Here is a 20286-nt window from a genome sequence, read left to right as displayed (position 1 = left end):
GTAATTTTGTTATTACCATAGGAGGCCCAGAAAGGGATAGGGATTTGCCCAGTGTCACACAGTAAGTTATTAGATCTTGTACTAGAATTCTCCTATTTCCCAGCTTGGGGCTATTTCCATTATACCCCAGTGTGTCCTTGTCTCAGTTCTGCTGTTATTCAATTTAATTTAGTTCAATTCACCTCAGCTTCATTCAGTTCAATTCACCATAGTTTGGGGGGAAAGCATGAAATTTGGAGTCAGAGAACCTGAGTTCTAATGCTGGTGTGCCATGTATTTCTATAAGTGTGACCTTGGACAAGTCACTTTTCTGGACCTCAGTTTCCTCATCTGTAATAATATGGAGTTAGACGAAATGATTCTTAGGGTCTCTTCTAGCTTTAATATTATCCCATGAAATTAATCATTTCTAGTTTGCACAAATCCTTGTACTCAGGTAAGGAGTGGCAATAAACATTTATTAAGTGCTTACTGTGTGTGAGATACTGTGCTAATGGGGATACAAAAAGAGTCCAAAGACAGTCCTTGCTCTCAACGATGGGCATTTCTGGTTTGGTGTTTTTGTTTGTGCCATGGAATCTGTGTGTTTGTTCATGTATATGTCCAGAAGGGGGCTGCTTGTTGACATGCATATATGTGTGGGCAGGGACAGGCCCAGGCCAATAGGGGTCACCTTGGTCTGGGGCCGTGCCCCTTTCTTTACAGAATGCAGCCCTGTTTTGGTGGAACCTTCACAGAAGTGGTGAGGGTGATGGAGACACATTACATGCTGGCTGCCCTGTCCTTGTGGGAGACAAGTGGGGTAAGACCTTTTCTAGAAAAAAAAAACAAAACAACCTTTCCTAGACAGGGAGGGGGATGCTTGGGCAGGGAATACATAATCTGCTTTGAACCAAGACCAGGAGGGAATGAGAGCCCTGGCCTAGCAGGCAAGACATTTATTTCAACTCAGCCTCTGCCACTTACTAATTATGTGACCCTGGAAAAGTCACTTACTTCTACTTGCTAAAATTCATAGAGTGAGGGGCAGCTAGGTGGCGCAGTGGATAGAGCACCGGCCCTGGAGTCAAGAGGACCTCAGTTCAAATCCAGCCTCAGACACTTAACACTTACTAGCTGTGTGACCCTGGGCAAGTCATTTAACCCCAATTGCCTCACTTAAAAAAACAAAAAACAAAAAATTCATAGAGTGATTTAAAGTTTGCACAATACTTTACCTCTGTTGTGTCATTTGATCTCAGGGCCTCAGTTTCCTCCTTTGTAAGATGGATAGACCTAGATGAGCTCTAAGGATTCTTCAAGTTCTAAATCCTCTAATTCTATGAACTAAATTGAATTGAACTGAGTTGTTCTTCCTCATGCTCTCTCCTAGTGGCCAACAAGTGGATCCATGAGTATGGGCAGGAGTTCCGCAGACCATGCAGCTCAAAGCCTGAAGACTAGTCTGAGTGCAGAGGTCTCCTCCTGGGAGCCAGAAGCCAAGATCTGACCTGGGGAATTTGTCAGTGTGTGCTGGGGGTGGGGGGATGGAGGGGACTCATCCAGGAGGGGTCCCACTGGAAGAGTGAAGGTCAGTGATGGCTTCTGGCAGATGGGATGAGATGCAAAGACCACAATGATCTTCAACTCCCTTTACCTTAGAATTTACACTTGGAGCTCCACTTTGGGGCTGAGACAGAGGAGCACGGTGAGAACAAAAGGGAGAATGAGGAGAGGGAAGCCATTATTGCTTTCAGTGCCCATTGCAAGGAACAGTAGACCTTGAGGCTTGGTCTAGGGCAGATCTCTGTAGATTGAGACTATGCTTGATTTAGTAGGAGCTGAGTGAGGGCTCAAAACCTGATTTGGGTAAGGGAGCTAGGGTGAGGAGTGGGGAGGAGGCTTCAGTGCTGAGTCAGGGGAAACATCTTTTTAGATCTCTTTGTAGAGTGGGAAACTAAACTGCTCTTGCTAGTCCCGTTCATGCACAGCAGTGACTAGGGGTAGGGGGCCAGTGGTACGGCCACCTTCTGCGTGAGTTGGCTGCAGTTCACATGGTCCTGCACAGATGCCTCCTGAAGCCAGAGGCCTCAAGAAAAGGCGGCATCACCCTCTTGTGAGTATCACAGGAGGGAGCTCAGGATCACATCTCGACGAACAGGAATTCACACCACAACATACCTGACAAGTGCTCCTCCAGTTTCCTTTGGAAGTCCTTCAATAATGGGGAAGACTCACTACCTCATGAGGCAAGCACACTCACTTTGGGAAAGCATCAACTGTTTTTCCCTCTTTGGAGCTAAAATCCATCTCTGCAACTTAACCCACTGCTCCAAGAACCTGCCTAATCCCCCTTATACTTGACAGCTCTTCAAATACTTGGAGACAGCCTGTCTCCCTTATCTTCTCCAGGCAAAACATGTCCAGTTCTTTCCCAATGATCTTTACGTGGCCTGGCTTGGAGCACACTCACCATTCTGGTTGATTTCTTCTAGATCGACTCAAGTTTCTTGAGGCCCTTCCTAAAATGCGGTCCCAGGATAGGACATGCTACTTCAGATGGGAACTGACAAGGGTAGAGAGTCCAGTGGGACTATCGGCTCCCTCACTCTCGGGGCTCTGCTTCTATGAATGGAGGCCAAGATCACATTAGCTTTGGAGCTATGATCCCTCTTTTGTTAAATATTGAATTTGTAGCTTCCAAAATGTCACAGCAGGGGCACCTAGGGGGTGCAGTGGATAGAGCACCGGCCCTGGAGTCAGGAGGACCTGAGTTCAAATCCAGCCTCAGACACTTGACACTTACTAGCTGTGTGACCCTGGGCAAGTCACTTAACCCCAATTGCCTCACCAAAAAACAAACAAAACAAAATGTCCCAGCAGACAGACTCAGAAACATCAGCACGACCCGGAGACACTTGGCTTGTACCACACCTAGACCACAGGGATTCAACTCAGTCTCCTCCACCTTATCACTAGACCACAACAGATCTTAAATACCAAATAAGGTCTAAGGCAGAAAGAAGTTGACACTTTTCCACCACCAGAAAGGGCTGATTCTCAGCCTACTGATCCCGATGAATAATCTCAGGGGCTTAGCCCTCTGAACAAAAGTGCCCTTCCAGGAAGGAAATCCACCTACAACTCCTCCCTCCCTCCTTTCTCTCCCCCTGCTATTCCCCGGGGCCATTAGCCCAGAATAAATAATGAACGTTTTACTAATATTTTGAACATAAGCAGTGCCTTTCTTACAAGGACCAAAGGCATTTCAGTCAGTTAGCAGGCACGTATTGAATCCTTACTGGATGCAGAGCCCCATGGGGAACCCAGAAGAAGACACATTCCCTGCTTTTGAGGAATTCCAAGTTTCTCTGGGGAGATATCACATACATAGACTTAGAACTTAGAGCTGGAAGGGCCCTTAGGATAAAGGAACACTGAATATCAGAGTTGAAAGGAACCTTATTCCATAGGATAAAATGTTGGAGTTGGATTAGACCTTAAAAAAATATTAGAACGGAGAATGTCAGAGCTGGACCAAACCTTAAATTGCAGAATGTTGGAGCTAGAAGGAACTTTGTCAGAGCCAGAAGGGAGCCTACAGATGATTTGATTCAATGCCCTCATGTTACAGATAAGGAAAATCGAGACCTAAAGAGAGGGACTTGCTCAAGATCCTCTTGAATTAGTGTCAGAGACTACTTGTCACTACCAGTTTTCCCCTTCCAGCTCAGACACTAAGACTGCCTACCTCTATTCTGGAGCACACACCTGTGGTTAGTGGTTTGAGCGCATCTGATAATTCTCCCCACACAACCACTGATTGTGGAGACATGGGGTCTACTAGAGGCAGAATGGAGAGCGTTGGTTCTGGAGATCCAGGCAGCCTCTCCAAACTGGCTCAAGAGGAACCAGAGCCAAGAGCCACACAAACCATCCTTTCATGGAACCCTTTGAAAGGGAGCCCTGTTAAGGGGCCAGCAACCAGCTACCTGAACCCCAGAGAAGAGTCTGTGTGTGTGTGTGTGTGTGTGTGTGTGTGTGTGTGTGTGTTTGCACATGATCAATGGGAATGGGTTGGGACTGCATTTAGAAGTAGGTAGTCTTATACTTTAATATCACAAGGGTGTGTAACTTTATTCTTGTGGATACTCCCTCTACTAAAACAAATCAATCCTATGCCTTAGTAGATAGTTTTATAAGCTTCAATGGTTAAAAAACCCGCTATTCCCTAATGGATGCTCCTCCAGTAATAAACTTCTCTGCAATTAGCTAGGCTAGTTCTCAGACAACAGATACACAATCTATTACTTGGCAGTTACTCAAAACCTTTCCACCACAGGTTGGACCTGCCTTGATTGGAGTCTCTACTTCATGAGGCATCAAGGATGATAATGGAGGAGGCAGGTTCCCCCGTACAACTGGGGGAGTTATCTGTCTCATCCCCAGAATCAGATTCAGGCTCTTTGAGCCTGTTTCTTCCTCTTTAAATGTAAGGAATTGAACTAGGTGGTATCTACAGGGTTTTCCCAGCTCCAACATCCTGTTTTATGTTCTAGGGCCTTATGACATTATATATTTTAAGTTCTCACATTTTAAGATTCTGTGATTTAAGTTGGGTACTAAAATAAGAGAAATCATTCCAACAGGAAGACATTCTACCTCCACAATGTATCTCACATCTATCCTCATTACTCACGTGGCTACTACCCTAGTTTAGAGCCTCAACGACTCTTATCTGGCTTACTGCAATGGTCTCTTAACTGGACTCTTTGCCTCTGGTTTCTCTCTTCCAATCCATCCTTTTTAAAGCTGCCAAACTGATATGCCTAGAGCATGTGTCTGACCATGCCACTACCTTACTTAAGAAACTATAGTGGGTCCCTCTTGCCTCTAGGATAAAATACAAATTCCCTTTGAAAATTCTTTACCTCTTGGTTGAAATCTACCTTTCTAGTCCATTATCCATTTACCTCACCACATTGTAGGGTTTGGCCAAATTGGCCTACTTTCTGTTCTGTATACATAAAATTCCATCTCCCACCTCCATGCCTTTGCATAGTCTTCTTGGCTCCCTCCCCTAAGCTGGAAATGCACTTCATCCTCACCTTTCCCTCATAGAACCCTTGGCTTCCTTCAAAACTCAGCTTAAATACCACCTTTTACAGGAAGTCTATCCTGTATCCTATCCCCTAAGTTGTTAGTGCCCTTCTTTTGGAAATTACTTTGTGTGTGTATCTATATATCTCTATATAGATATATAAATATATAACTATATATCCATCTATATCTATAGATAGATAGATTGCATGTTATTTTCTATGTTCATGCCATTATTCCTCAACAGAATGTAATCTCCTTGAGGGAAGAGATGGTTTTGTTTCTGTCTTTGCATCTCCAACACACTGCTTCATAAATTGAAGGAAAGGGCACTCCAGGCAGAGGGGATGGCAAAAACAAAGGCTTGGCTGTGGGAAAACTTCAAACTGTGGCTCATTCTGTTTGGCTAGTGCTTCAGGCACTATTTATATAAGAGAATCATATGAGGTAAGAATGGAAAGATATGTTGGATCCAGATTGTAGAAGGCCTCAAATGCCAGTGAGGTCTGGACTTGATACTGTGGGCTATAGGAAACTACTGAAGTTGTTGGGGGACCATGATTCAACCCAAAAGATAAATCACTAATGTTGAGAATGAGATTTTCAGATACCTGGGGCATTGGGTGAGACAGAGGCCTTTCCATGGTAGAGTACTAGATTTGGAATCAGAAGACTGGGTTCTAGGCCTTGGTTCTGCCACTTAACTGTATTACATGACTATAATTTCTTTCTAGGCTTGTTTCTACTACTTTAAAATAATGGCTTTGACCAATATGATCTCTAAGATCTCTTCTTGTATGAGGCCACACTTGTCTGTTTTAAGTCCTGGTTTGGACATTTACTAAGTTGTGTGCTCATGCTTTCCCACTAGGACCATGTGGTTCAAGAATACATGTTAACCCTAAGTGGACAAAATCCTAGGCTAGGTTTTAGTCCCAGCTTCAGAGGCCATCTTGCTTAAAAGTTAGAAAGATGAGGTTAGGAAGAGAGGAAAGGGCTGGTTGAAAAGAAAGGGACAGTTCCCAAAAAAGTTGTCAAAGGGAAGCAGACTGATTTTATGGAAGGATGCAAGTTAGTTGTCATAGAGATAGGGATGAGGTTTAAAAGGCCTGGAATAACTCTCTTCTCCAAACCCATAAGGAAGTGGATTTCCGTGGGAATAACAGTGGCTCCCATTTTTTCAGTGCTTAAAAGTTTACAAAGCACTTGTCTCCCAAAGGCCCTGTGAGACAGATAAGACAGAACCCTTAAAAGACCAGCTTCCCAAACTCAGGCTTTTTACCAGACACCTCGTGAGGTCTTTAGTCTAACACCCAACTGAGATATCTTTTTCCATGTTCTTGCTACCCCCTTGTGGTAACTCAGGTAACTGTGGAAGAGCTGGATATCTTGGCCAAATCAAAACGATACCTTCAGAGTAATTAGTCTCTTCCCTTGCATCTAGTTAGGTAGGCCCTACTTCCCAATCTCCTTTGAATCCCTCTTCATCAAACAATGTGATGTATTGATACAGTAAAGCTGTGGTCTAGACTTTTGCTTTTGATGACCTAAGCATTAGGCCTTAAGATCCTCTCCCCCCCTCCCCCCCCCCGTAAAATGAGAGTATGGGTTAGATTACTACTATGGTTCTTTCCAGGTCCAAGGATCTTTTCTATTCCACGTCTCTTCTAGCTTTTGACGTCCTAAGATTCCTTTTAGTTCCGACACAGTGAGATTGGTAGGTAGTATGCTCTTTAAAATAGACCACTGGAGCCATCCTCTCAGGCCGGTAGCTGCTTAGGTACCTATTTCAGATGCAGAGGGCTGAGGCTCTCTAGTTTCTGGGACATAGCCCTAGGCACTTGCCATAATGAGATCTTGGGTGGCTGAATAAGAATTCAGCTCACCTGTTCTGGGTCTGGGATATCCTAGGGAATAAAAGTAGGCAAGCCTTGGATAATTTAGGTAAGATACTGAGCGAAGGTCCCTGCCTGCTATAGGACTTAGGCAGTTAGCTGTGGAGAGATCATTTCATTCAATGACAGGCAACATGACATAGTGCAGGGGTTTTTATACTTGGATCTGGGAAATTGTTTTTTTATATTGATAATTATTATTTTGATAATTGGTTTCCTTTGTAATACTATGTATTTCTTACACATTTAAAAACATTCTTCTGAGGAGGGGTCCACAAACTTCATCAGACTGCCAAAGAGGGTCATGACAAGCATGGCTAAGAACGCTTGGTATAATGGAAAGAACCCTGGATTTGTCAAGACATCCTGGGTTTTTGTCCTGGCTTTGATATTTAACTATAACCCTCCTCTATAAAATGGGGATAATATCTACCACATGCCCCACAGATAAATGTCTTGTGAAGTATCAAGACGGAGAGCATTTGTGTAAACCTTAAAGTTTGACACAACTGACCCATCACTAAAACGAAGAGCGTGTCAGAATGGGAAGAAACCTACCACCACCGTGTTGTTTTTTCATTTGATAGAGGAGGATACTGAGACTCAAGGAACCTGTATTTGCCCCTGGTCACATAGTCAGGGGCAGGGCAAGAAATAGAACTAGGCTATCCAGAGAGGCTGGGGTTGGGGGCAGGGGATGAACAGCTTGGTCCAGACAGAATCTGTCTTTTAATTCCTAGGCCAGTGTGTTTCTTCTTTTCTGCTAGGAACTCTGGAGACAGCTAAGAAGAAAGCTGGGCAGGATGAGAAAGACATACAAAGTGATCCTGATGAAGGCAGCCTTTTACAACTGTTAGGAAGATGCACTGGGTCACGGCTGGGGCCCAATTAAAGGGAATTCTCCCAGACATTTGTCTCTGCCACCCATATGAAGGGACGAGTCAAAGAGAAAGACAGACAACTTCATGCCACGCAGGCTGGGAATATTTATTTTCTTTAAACAAGATCATAAATACCAAAGGAACAAAGAGGGTCCCAGATGCCTGACTGTAGCAGGGCAGAATGGCTGGAGGTGAGAAGCAGGGAAGGGCTGGAGCAGCACCTAAGACACAGGACAGGCACAGCTTTTTGGGGATGAAACATGACATCTCCCCTTGTGGTGGAGGGAGTGAGGAGGAGTTGGCTGTGCTGCTTCTAGGAAAGGAAACCCATGGAAACTACTCAGGCTGTGAAGAGGTGGATTTGGGAAAGGCAAACACTTTGCACCACAACACAGCTTTATGGTTAATAACAAATGGGATGAAACTTGGCAACTCCCCGGATAGGATGCACTCATTCAAGCAAAGGCCAGTCAGCAGCAGATAGGGTGGCACTGGGGAGGGAGGAAAGCCCAGCCAAGGGGAGCTGGTGGGTGATTACCCCGCTTCATGGAGGGGGTAATAGAAGACATAGCCAGAGCTCAGTATATGGTGTGGGCAGTTTCTTGAGACGACAGTATAGTCCTGGTCTGGTCTGAGTTCCTATCTGAGATAGGATAGTACTGTACCCATGTACGGGTTAAGTAGAAGGCAGGGCTTAATGTGCTTGGATTGGGCCCTAACTGGTCTCCCTGGCAGGCTCTGGTACATTGCAGCACCCTCCCTCCCTGATCACATGTGCCTAAGGCGGTGTCACTGTCATCCCTGGGCAGAGACAGAATGTGCTGAACAGGATCAACACCGTGAAGAAAATAGTAACCTGATTGGTCATTTCATCTGAAGGAAAAGCTCCCACCCCTAAACATGGCTATGAAGTAATTTTATTTTTACTTTGGATGTCTAGGGCCAGGCCAAAGAAAAAATTCCCTTAACTGCCCTTATCCTTCCCATTCCCACCCCAAAGAGTGGCGAAGAGAGCTCCCAGCATTGAGCTAGGCCACCCTCTGCCTCCTCAAGAGGAGACTGGCAGGGCCCAGTTTGTCTCCCCAAGACTGAAAGCAGGAGCTCACTTAGGGCCTTCAGCCAAAGTGCTAAAAACCATGGCAACTCCACCCTACAACTGGTCATTTTGGTTTGGGGAATATGATCCCTTTGGGGAGGGGGAAGCAGGGTGGGATGGGAAGGAGACAAGAAAGCTCTGGGGCCTGGAAGTTTGGAATCAGGGAGATGGATGCACACAGGGGTCTGAACGAAATGTTTTGTCAAGAACACGTGTATAAAGGTTTTACATGTGTTGGGGACACTAGTTTCTATCAATGAGCTGATGTTTCATGGCTGGGCTGGGGACAAGGGGAGGAAGATACAGCTACATCACAGTGGCCTCTGGCATGTGTATTTACAATGGATCTTGGTGCTGAAGGACATCGGGACACTAACAGCCAGGGAAGACGCTGCCCCAAAAGAAAGGAGAGAAGGGAATAACAAGAGTTAGCATTAACATCTGCCCCGTACTTTACTGCCTCCCACACTTCAAGGCTCAGCTAAATTTCTTGGTTTTTGGGTTTTTTTCCCTCGAATGCCCTTCTTGACCACCCTGGCCCACAGAGATATTTCTTTTTCAATAACCTAAGGGATTTAAGAGGCCTTATCCTATACTGTTTCAGGTGTGTATTGCAGCTAAACTAACTCCATCTACAAAATGTTCCCCCTAGCACAGTGCTCTCTGAACACAGCAGGCCTTCAATGTTTGTTGAATGAATGAACTGAATCTCCCCAACCAGACTGGGAACTCCATGAGAGCATGGTCTGGAAAAGGTTGGGAAAACGGTGGGGGGTGTAGAGAAGAGACATTCCTACTTGTTGAGTGACACTTCTAAAATGGCTGCTCAAACAGAGACATCTGAGACTCTGTCAGAGATCCACAGATGGTGAGTATCTTTCATAACAAAGCATGGATCAGTTTAACTGGGAGGTTTTCAGACAAATGCAAATGAGCCTTTTCAGAGAAAGTCGTTGAAGAAGTGAAAACTAAGTCTGTATTCTTTATTCTTTGTTCAGGTAGGTGATTATTAGCAAAGCTATTAAGATCCAAAGCTCAGGTTACTTGGCTTCAGTCCTTCTCCCCTTTCCCTCTGAGTCCTTCCTCAGAGCAGGAATTTCTCAAAGGCAGTAGCCATGTCTTTTGCCCTTATAAGGCATTAGAAATTTGGAGTTTAGGGGCAGCTAGGTGGCTCGGTGGATAGAGCGCCGGCCCTGGAGTCAGGAGGACCTGAGTTCAAATCTGACCTCAGACACTTAACACTTACTAGCTGGGTAACCCTGGGCAAGTCACTTAACCCCAATTGCCTCACTTTAAAAAAAAAAAAGGAAAGAAATAAATTTGGAGTTTAGACTCCCTTCTTCCCTCTGTATTTCCACCATACTGCATTATGAGAAATGCAGAGGACCAAAAATCCCTTCCTTTAAGCAAACATAATATAGTAGGAAAAGCACTGGATTTTGGGGTCAGAAGACCTAGGTTTAAGTTCTAGCTTTGCCATTTACTAAATGTAAGAACTTTAATCAAATCAGCTTCTCTTGCTGGGTAGTTTCCTTATGTAGAAAATGGAAATAATAATAGTTTAAAAACCTATCTTACAAGGTATAAGGATCAAATAAGACAATACATGTAAAAGTGCTTTGTAAACCAAAGACTATGATTCCTGGATCATTTATCAACTGTTAGAAATATGATCTTTCCAAGAAAGAAGCAGGCAGGCCGCTCTCCTAAGAGGGTAACTGAGACATTGGCCTTTAGAGGATGTTAGTGGCTAAAGTCTTTCTGGTACATCCATCTTACCACTGAAATCCACCAATGGGCTCTGTAAACCTGTGACGAATCAAGAAAGTTGCAACAGCTTCAGCTACTGGAAAAGACACAGAGAGAGAGAGATCATTGGAAAACTCAAGTTAATCAAGACATGTTTGGTTCAAAGAACTGAAGGCTCTAAGCACTTCTCTGCTAGAATGCATGATCAGGGTATTAGGTGAGATGTGGTTCTGTAGAGAAATCAAGGTCTTTTTCATCTGAGAAGCTCTAAGTTATGTAGGCTTGAGTATAACTGAGCTGACATGAGCTTTCCCAAAAGGTGCCGCAGAGAACTTAAGCTGAGAACATGATAGGAGTGGTTTCTATGACCATAATTACATGCCATCTGTTACTGAGGAAGTATAGGCAAAACTAGCTCAAAGAACTAGATCTGGAAAGGATCTCAGAGTTTATCTGGTTCAATTCCCTCATTTGAAAGATGAAGAAACCGAGTCCTCAGGAAGTTAAATGATTTGCTTCAGGTCACAGTTACCTTGACTCCTGCAATCTTTTCGCTGTATCGCACAGTTTCCCTTTGATAGTATGCACTGCAACTACCTCACTTCATAGTAGAGAAAACTGTATCCCAAAGAGGTTTAGTGATTTGATCAAGGTCAAAAACAAGTGTGTTATATGTACCAGGACTTGAACTTCCTTCTTATGCCTTCAAAAGTGGTCATTCTTTCCATACTTTTGCATTAATTTCTAATTGTGGCACATGCAGCAATTTGTCAAACCATTCCAAATCTGTCACAAAGCCCCACCCTAGTCATATTATTCCCTACTTACCCATATCTCATCTCTGTTTTCCATAATAACCTCTGAATTACAAGAAATACAAGGAACAGTGGAAAAAATGACAACCATGAACATATGCTTGGGCAATTATTAACCATTAATCTGGAGCAGGGTCTTGGGGGGCAGATCCTACAACCCATAAGAGAGATAAATATACAAAATGGTCATCAGTCCTATAGGGCCTCCTTTATTTCCCTAGGGATACTGGGAGGGTAGGGTAGCAGAAAAGGGGCAGTGTTAATACCCCTATGTGGGTATTAACCCACATAGTTGCTGGGGTTTTTTCCTTTTTAAATATCTAAAAGCATTAATCTGACTGGCACTCCAAATGTGAGATCTTTTCCAATGGCCAGTGAATAGATCCAGTACTGGAAGAAGTTAACTATATCCACATCAACATCTCCTTGTTATAAAGGAAGAACAACTCACAGGTTCTTAGAGGAAAAGAAAGAAGTTGCCAGTTTGTTTTATCATATGCATAAAAGGCAACAAGAAACATTTTGTGGCATACTTGGTCATGTTGTCTTGTGGTCCTTATGATAAGTAGAGGGGACAACCATGAAGACAGTGACAACTTATTCTACAAGGCATGTTACGCCAAGTCCTCCAAATCAAGTGAGCACACATATGTACTTGGTGACATAGATACAAAGGTTAAAGTAGGGGGGAGGACAGCGATAAACATATTGAAGAATGTAGAGAGTGCAAATGATGAGTAGAAAGAATTCTATTCTTGGAGCCATGAGAGTTTTTGACTTGTGTGAATGTGAAGAAGTCACTGAACCTCACTCTGTTTGTTCCTCATCTATAAAATAGGGAGAATATCCACCTAACAGGGCCAACTGTGAAGATAAAATAGTCCCATAATACTCTCTGAAATATGCACATATATATTTCATCCCAAGGGATGAAACTGGACCTGTCCACTTCATGGAGGCAGAGGGCTGCTGGTCATTCCTTAGCTCCTTCTCTGCACCTTTTGGTCTGAAGGAATCACTAGAGAGAAGTGGCTTGCCAATGGCCACAGAACCAGAAAGGGTCAGAGGGCAGGACTTCCAGGATCTAAAGCCAGCTCTCTGTCTACACTACCTTTGCTTCTATCATCAATATCTATAAACACTTACGATCTATATTTGCGTGTGTTAGCGAGAGAATTCCCACACTGAAGAAATCACAGTATCCTTCTAATGTAAGTATAACTATTTATATACATAAACATACAAACACACATTGCAAGTTCGTGCACACAACACACACCCACACATCTCCTGCATTGCCTATGAAAAAAGTGAATGATTTTTAGATTTCTTCTAAGTCTTTATACCTATGTCTCAAAGTAAACTGGGAGGTACTAGACATAGATGTTTGAGTCATTTCACATTTAGTTATGTATGCTGATCACTGACAAGTCAACACCAAATTAGAAGAAAAATAAACCATAAAGATGAGGAAGACATTGTAGATAGCTACAAAAGCTCAACTATCACCTATTAACTCAGGGGCTAATTCTGAAAAAGAAAATGAATAAAAGTAAAGACACTGATTTTGATTATCACATTTTCTCTAAATTTAACTATTATAAAATAATTGCTACAACAAGGAGCCAAAAGAACCCAGAAATAACTCACCAGAAAACACAATTCCCTTATTCAGTGGGAAAAAAGGAGATCCACAAGCAACGCTGGTTTAGATTAAGCTTATTTTAAAAGAGAGAGAGAGATGAGGATAATGGAAATGGAAAATCAGAAGCAATATCAGCCTCACAAAATTAGAGAAAAGCTGTAGAGGGAGGAAAACAGATATATATTGTGGAAAGCTTGGCATGAGCCCCAATTAACCCAGATCTCAAGAGCATTTATAGATGAAATTCAAACAGACAACAAATCAACATGAAATGGAACTGATGTGCTACAATTTCTACAGTAGTCTTTTCATTACCAATAACCACATTTGGACACAACCCCTTAATACCTGATATTTTATAAAAAGAAAAGGAAATTGCAGTGAAGGGTAAGAAGTTGGGCTGGATGTGATCAAATATATACAGAAGAAACCTGTGCCTCAGGGGTTGGTTTTCAAGATATGTTAGCAGGGAAGATTATAAAAGAATGGAGAAACACCCCACCACCACCACCACCAAATCACAGATAGTGGTATTACCCCCTTCTCTCAAGAAAGTGACTAAAGCAACTGTCAACCTATATGTTTACTCTCTCATTGCTAAAAAGTCTTTATGAAAATGTCATATATTTTTATACACACACATACAACATACATATTATATCTTTATTATATACACATGTGTACAACATATTACATGTGTTATATATTATCTATAATGTATATGAAATATTATATATTATATATACATTAACACATACACACATGCTGAAGGCATCCTTAATTCACAAATGACTTAGAGGTATAGACAATACAAAATATTATTGTGTTTACTGTCTGATTGCAAAAACCAAAAGCATCTGACTCCACAGAGTGAAGTGTTGACATATTGGCTTTCCATAAAATAAGGTGTCTTTCATATACACAGTTAAGATCAGATTGTATAAATCTTGATAAATATAATCACAGGCACTGCTCAAATGATCATGAACAACATCAAGCCAGGGCAAAAGGTCACCAGCTGTTCACTAGTATATATAGATGGTGGATCCCAAATGGAAGGAATCCCTTCGAGGTGAAGTTCCTCAGATGCTCCTACATGTAGCTGCTATGATGCTGTTGGCATCAAACCCTAGAATACCCAAGGACTACTTCAATGAGATCCATAGACACTAAAGAAATACTGGCCTAGCAAGCCACACAAGAAACACCAAGTGGATACAGACTATACGCTTGCGTACCACTCCCCCACCCCCAGCAGCCTTTTTTGTCTGTATCTTTGATTTCAATGGTACAAAGAATTCCAATGTGGAAATCCCCTTCTACTAACACAGATAAGCAACTTTTCTGTAACTTAGAGACTTAGGGAGGCATCTGGAGCACTGAAAGACTAGACGCTTTCTCCTGGTTATCCTCTTACCTGTCTGACCACTCCTTTTCAGTTTCCTTTGTTGGATTTTCATCTGGGTCATGCCCACTAACCGTGGGTGTCCTCCAAGGCTTTGGATTGAAAAGGTCTCTTTCCTTTATACTGTCTTTCTTGGTGATCTCATGAGCTCCCATGATTTCAATTATTATCTTTATCCAGCTGGTTCCCTGACTTAAAAATCCAATCTTAGCCCTCTATGGTAAGCTACAGCCTTATATCACCTGTCGTTTGGAAATTTTGAACTATAGGTAGTTCAAATTCAACATGTTGAAAACAGAACTCAGTATCTTTCCCTCAAAATTTTCTCCTCTTCTGAATATCTTTTTTTACTCTCAAGGAGTAAAATCCTTGAGATTTTACAGGCTGAAAATCCTTGTGTAACCCTCAACTCCTCCTACATCTCCAAATCTGTTGTCAAATCTTGTTCTGATTTTCACACCTATTGTGTGAAAACACATACATCCAGCCACAACCCTAACATCAAGACTTTTCACCTAGACTATTGCAACAGTCTTCTAATTGGTCAACTCTGCTTTTCCTAAAGTGCAGCTCTGACCATGTTACCCGACTCTTTCTCTTCAATAAACTCCAGTGAGCCCCTATTACCTCCAGGATCAACTACAAAATCCTGTTTGGCATTTAGAACTCTTAATAACTGGGCCCTTCTTCTTATCTTTCCAGTCTAGTAATAAGTACTCTCTTACATAAAATCTATGACCATTTCCCTGTTGAGGACACTTCACATGCTGACTCGCAACTTTTCCCTGGTTGTTCCTCATGACAGATATGTTTCCTCTTCACCTCCTCCTCTCAGCTTTCTTTATTTCCTTCAAGACTGGAGTCAGGGGACAGCTAGATGGCACAGTGGATAAAGCACCGGACCTGGATTCAGGAGGACCTGAATTCAAATCCAGCCTCACTTACTAGCTGTGTGGCCCTGGGCAAGTCACTTAACCCTCACTGCCCCGCAAAACAAAAACAAAAACAAGACTGGGATCAAATCCCATCCTCTGTAAGAGACCTTTCCTACTCCTGCCCCCTTTCCCAGCTGTTCTCTTCTCCCTATGCTTTCACTCAAGATTACCTTCCATTTACACAGTAAATATAATTATTTGTGTGTTTTGTTCCTCATTAAAATTTGAGCTGAATTTGAGGGGTGTGTTTTTGCCTAATATTCAGCACAATGCCTGACACAATAATAAACACTTAATAAATGCATGGTAACTGATGGGACTGCCCTGATCACAATCACACAGCTAGTGTGAATCAGAGACAAGTCTCGAATCCATATCTTTCTGATTTTAAAGCCGGCTTTCTATCTATTGTGCCACTATGCCTTTCAAAAATGTACATTTCTTAAATTATGTCATACTGCTGAAAAACCAGCCAATTGTGATATTCCATATTATGTCTATCTTGGGCATGCACCACATACAGACAATAATTTGAGTCCAGATGAAAGGGGAGAGTTTGGAGTGCATTTTAAATTATGCGACACCAACATTTCAGAAGTACTAAAGTTGCCTGGTGACCCAGAGAGCAATGGAAAGTGACACCTGGTGGGCCTAAGTGGACTCTAGCATATTATCAACGAGGAACTCAGTGTATATGGAGAGTGTGTGCCTGGTGGGGGAAAGAGCATTTATTAAGCATGTACTATGTGCCAGGTACTATGCTAAGCACTTTATAAACAACTCACTGGATCTGATCAGTGGCATAAAGCATATCAGCAAGGAAATGTAGGTATAGAAAAGTAGGCAAGTTAGTGATATGAGATGTGGACAACTTGAGTACTGTACTAATTAATATCTATGAAATACTGAAAGACCCAAAGGAATGTTCTCTCCTTGAGGAATTTATAGAAATACAAGAGCAGCTGTTGGTCCTTCATTTTCAAGAGAACCAATGCCATCATGGTGATGTCTTGATGTGCACCTTAATTGGACTTAAATGAGGCAGAGTAGCACAAAATCATCAGCCTCACTCTTCCAGAGTCACTGAAGTCCAGTGGCAAGACAAAAGTCAGGATAACTGGTGATGGCACAGGTTAAAGTGGTGTCTTTGATGTCTGATCAAGCTCTAAACACTCCTGCTTCAGCTGCCTTCATGACTGCTAGAACAAATTGTTCTCTTCTGCCCATTCCATCAGGGGAAGTCTTTACATGCTTGGGGTAGACATGCTCCTAACTCACCAATCACCAATCAGTTTGAGGTCTATTGTTTGCCCTCAACATGGTTTAGGCCATCTGTTAAGATGGCTTTTACTGGAGTGTGGCCACTGAGCATGCTACAGCTTCTTGGATCCACAGGTAAGAGCTGGGTGGCAAGTAGACACCAAAGGTGGATGAGCAGCCCTGAAAAGGGATCAGCAAGCCTTCACATCAGAGATGTGAACACCCCAAGGTGTAGGCCAGGATGAAATGGTACAGATAAGTTGTTTTTGTTATTGTTGGTTTTTTTTTTTTAATTTTCAACATTTGTTTTTATAAGATTTCTAGTTTCAAATTTTTCTCCATCCCTCCACAAGTACAGATAGGTTGTAACCTGCTCCAACAGACAGATGGAGTACTTGTACTGGTCAGATCACAGATCCATGGAAATATAAAAGTAGCAGTGAGAGACAATATTAATATCTTTGCCTTAGTAACTAAGGTGAAAGGAAAAGAAATAGTATCCAGAATGTGTGAGGTCCCCTCTACTATGCCCTGTGTGTACAGACCCCATGTATAGTATTGTGTCCAGTTCTATGCAGTACATGTTAGAAAGACCATTTGACAAACTGGAGAGTATCCAGAAGAGGAAGACTAGGGTGGTGAGGGGATTTGAAACCATGTCATATGAGGATCAGCTGAGGGAATTGGGAATCCTTAATCAGGAGAAGATAAGACTTAGAAAAGGGCATGATCAACTTTATTCAAATATCAAAAGGGTTGCCTTGGGGAAGAGGAGGCAGGTTCATCCCTGCTACTCTAGAGGGCAGAAATGAACCAAGGGTAGTGGTGAGGAAGTTAGAAAGAGGCAGATTTTAGCTCAAGGGAACTTCCTGTTAATCAACAGCTGTCCCATAACAGAATGTGCTACCTTGGGAAGAAGTCCCATTTCTAAAGAAGTTCAAGAAAAGGCTTAATGAACACAAAAATAAGTTGTTTTAGAAATATTCTTATGCTGATTCTCACGTGGTGCCTAGCAGAACTCCCTGGCTTCAGACAGGACCAAACACTAATGAGACACTAACCAAAGCTGTGGGGCTTGAAAGATCAATATCCATAGCTGAATCCCTTACTGCTAGTATCCTGTATTTTCTTCCACACCACCTTAGATCTGGGTCCTTGAAGTCCCTAGAACCCAGAGGTCCTGAATGTGTCTCATAGTCTGCCTGAGTCTCTGAGTAGCTACAATGATTGGTTTTGCCTCTTAAAGCAACCCAGTTTCATACTACTAGTGAACTGATTTGAGGAGCAGAGATTGCTGATGCTAGAATTTGGGAAGTGGTTTTAAGTCTGGCGGCAAGAATAGGTTTAACTGCACTTCAGGAACCAGACAGCCCTGGTCTCCTCCAAGTTCCAAATCTTCTTTATCCGCCTTCCCACTCCCAAGGCATTCCAAGTCTAAAATCAGTAAATTCAAGGAGGAAATTGATTCATTCTCACCTTGTCAGGAGCATCTTCATGAACTGCATGGCCACACTGAGGAAGTACCTGCATCTGAAACTTTCCTGGAGAAAAAATAAAATCAGTATGATCTCAGTTATGTCTCCTCTCTGCCTACACACTTCCCTTCTTTCCACTGCCTTTGAAGCACCTTCTTCCAGAATGGTAGGCCATTTCAACAGCTTCCCTGTTCCTCTTAACTTTGCCATAGGCCATCACCCTTTTGTAGTTTTTAACAAACACTACTATAGTGTTTTATGGTTTACAAAATGCTTTCCTCACAATACCCTGTGAAGTAGGTATTAAGAGATTATCTCCATTTTACAGATGAAGAACTGACGCTAAGACTATTTAAATGATTTGCCCTGGATCAAATAACTGGTAGGTACTAGAGCTCAGGTCTCTCATGACTCCAAATCCATTGCTCTTTCTATTACATCATACTGCCTCTAAACTTTTCAAAGCATTTCCCAAAATCCACCTGAGAATGGTGAAAGTACTAGATTCATTCAGAAGATCTGGGTCTGAATCATTCCTTCACTACTTTTATAGACTTTCTTTCTTGGTTTTTGTAACACTATTTTCTCCTGGTTTTCCCACCTACCCATTTAAGTAATCCTTCCCAGCCCCCTATACTGGATCGTCGTCTCACTCCCTAATTATGGGTATACTCCAATGTTCTATAGTAGGTCCTCTTTTCTTTTCTCTCAAGTTCAAAGCAGATAACTCCCAAATCTTTAAACCTAATCCTATCTTCTCTCTTGTAATCTCCAACTACAGCTGTCCCCTGGACAACTCACTGAGATGTTGCACAGGCTTCTCAAATTCAGCGTGTTCAAAAGAGAGCTCCTGTTTTCTCTCTCAGTGAATTCCTCTTCTAACTTCTTTCTGGTAAGGACACTATCCCTCCTTGTCATCCAGTTTTGCAACCTTGGTGTCATTCTCTATCCTTCACTTTAACTCATCTACTTCCACAACATATCTCACATCCAACTCCTTTTTTTCAGTCCTATAAGCCATGAACCTGGCTTTTCAGGTCCTCACAGCTTTTGCCTGGACTGTTGTAATACTCTATTAATTAAAATCCTGGCTCCCAATCTCTCCCCTCTCCAAAGTTTCCAAAACATTAACTTTCCTTTCATATCACTCCCCCCTAACTCAAGAAGTTTCAGTGGTTCCTTAGGGCCTCTAGAATACACACTCCTAAACTTGACATTTTAAGTCATTCACAGTCCATCTGCAGACCACCTTTTTAGACTGATCTCATTTTTACTCATCTTTGTGTATTTCAAGCTCCACCAAGAGTTGTTATCCCTAAATTCAGCATCCCATTGCATCCCTTTGCACATGCCATCCCTTGTGACTATAATTTGCTTCCTTATCTTTGCTTCTTAGAATCTTTAGTGTCTCTGAAGGAAGATCTTAGGTGTTATCTCCTATAGGAAGTGTCTCCTGATTCCTTTAGCTCTAGTGTCTCCTCCTTATTTCATTGAATTTACTAATTTTTGCAAAAGTTGTCCCTCCTCACCCCACAATAGACTGTTAGCTTCTTGAGGGGAGGGAGTGCTTTTCATTGTCTTTGTATACCTAGCATCTAGTATAGTGCCTTGTGCACAGCTGGTACTTGATGAACTGGAATGATGACTAGATCAGTGTTTTTCAGAAGGAACCCTTATTCAGGTCTAGGTTGCTAGATGGCCTCTGGTATAATACTTGAGATTCTATGATTATGTAAAAAACAGGCAGCCTCACTGTGTAAGCCTGGCTTTGGCTTGGGTAATCTTTCCATCTACAGTACATGAACTGAGTTGGAACCAAAGAAAAAAGGGGTGAGGTGGGAGCAAAAGTTCAGATCTGGCTCTTGAGATCTGATAAATAGCTGAGATGAACTAACATGCTGCACACAAGTATCAGAAAGAACAAACTGTGTCATCTGGGAAGGGTGCATGCTATCAAGGGAATCAACTGTGACCCAGGTGTTCTTTTGTGGAAAAAATTCTGGTGGCCCTGGAGGCTAGCATCATGTTTCTCTCTCTCCACATGAGCACAC

General features: G+C 42.5%; 2 protein-coding genes across 2 annotated transcripts in view; one reads left to right on the top strand and one right to left on the bottom strand.

Moving 5' to 3' along the window:
• P4HA3 (prolyl 4-hydroxylase subunit alpha 3) overlaps positions 1 to 1537 on the top strand; it is a 50151-nt gene extending 48614 nt beyond the window's left edge. The window contains 2 exon segments of the mRNA XM_043995620.1: positions 706 to 802; positions 1373 to 1537. Coding sequence (XP_043851555.1) covers positions 706 to 802; positions 1373 to 1443 — 168 coding nt within the window. The 3' untranslated portion in view covers positions 1444 to 1537.
• A 6399-nt stretch (positions 1538 to 7936) lies between these two features.
• PPME1 (protein phosphatase methylesterase 1) overlaps positions 7937 to 20286 on the bottom strand; it is a 65451-nt gene continuing 53101 nt past the window's right edge. The window contains exons 12-14 of the mRNA XM_043991364.1: positions 18237 to 18301; positions 10731 to 10798; positions 7937 to 9342 (exon numbers count right to left, since the gene is read on the bottom strand). Coding sequence (XP_043847299.1) covers positions 9324 to 9342; positions 10731 to 10798; positions 18237 to 18301 — 152 coding nt within the window. The 3' untranslated portion in view covers positions 7937 to 9323. The remainder of the gene's footprint in view (positions 9343 to 10730; positions 10799 to 18236; positions 18302 to 20286) is intronic.

Source organism: Dromiciops gliroides, chromosome 3, assembly GCF_019393635.1.
Source record: "Dromiciops gliroides isolate mDroGli1 chromosome 3, mDroGli1.pri, whole genome shotgun sequence".
NCBI classification, from domain to species: Eukaryota; Metazoa; Chordata; class Mammalia; order Microbiotheria; family Microbiotheriidae; genus Dromiciops; species Dromiciops gliroides.
This window is presented reverse-complemented; position numbering and strand designations above follow the sequence as displayed.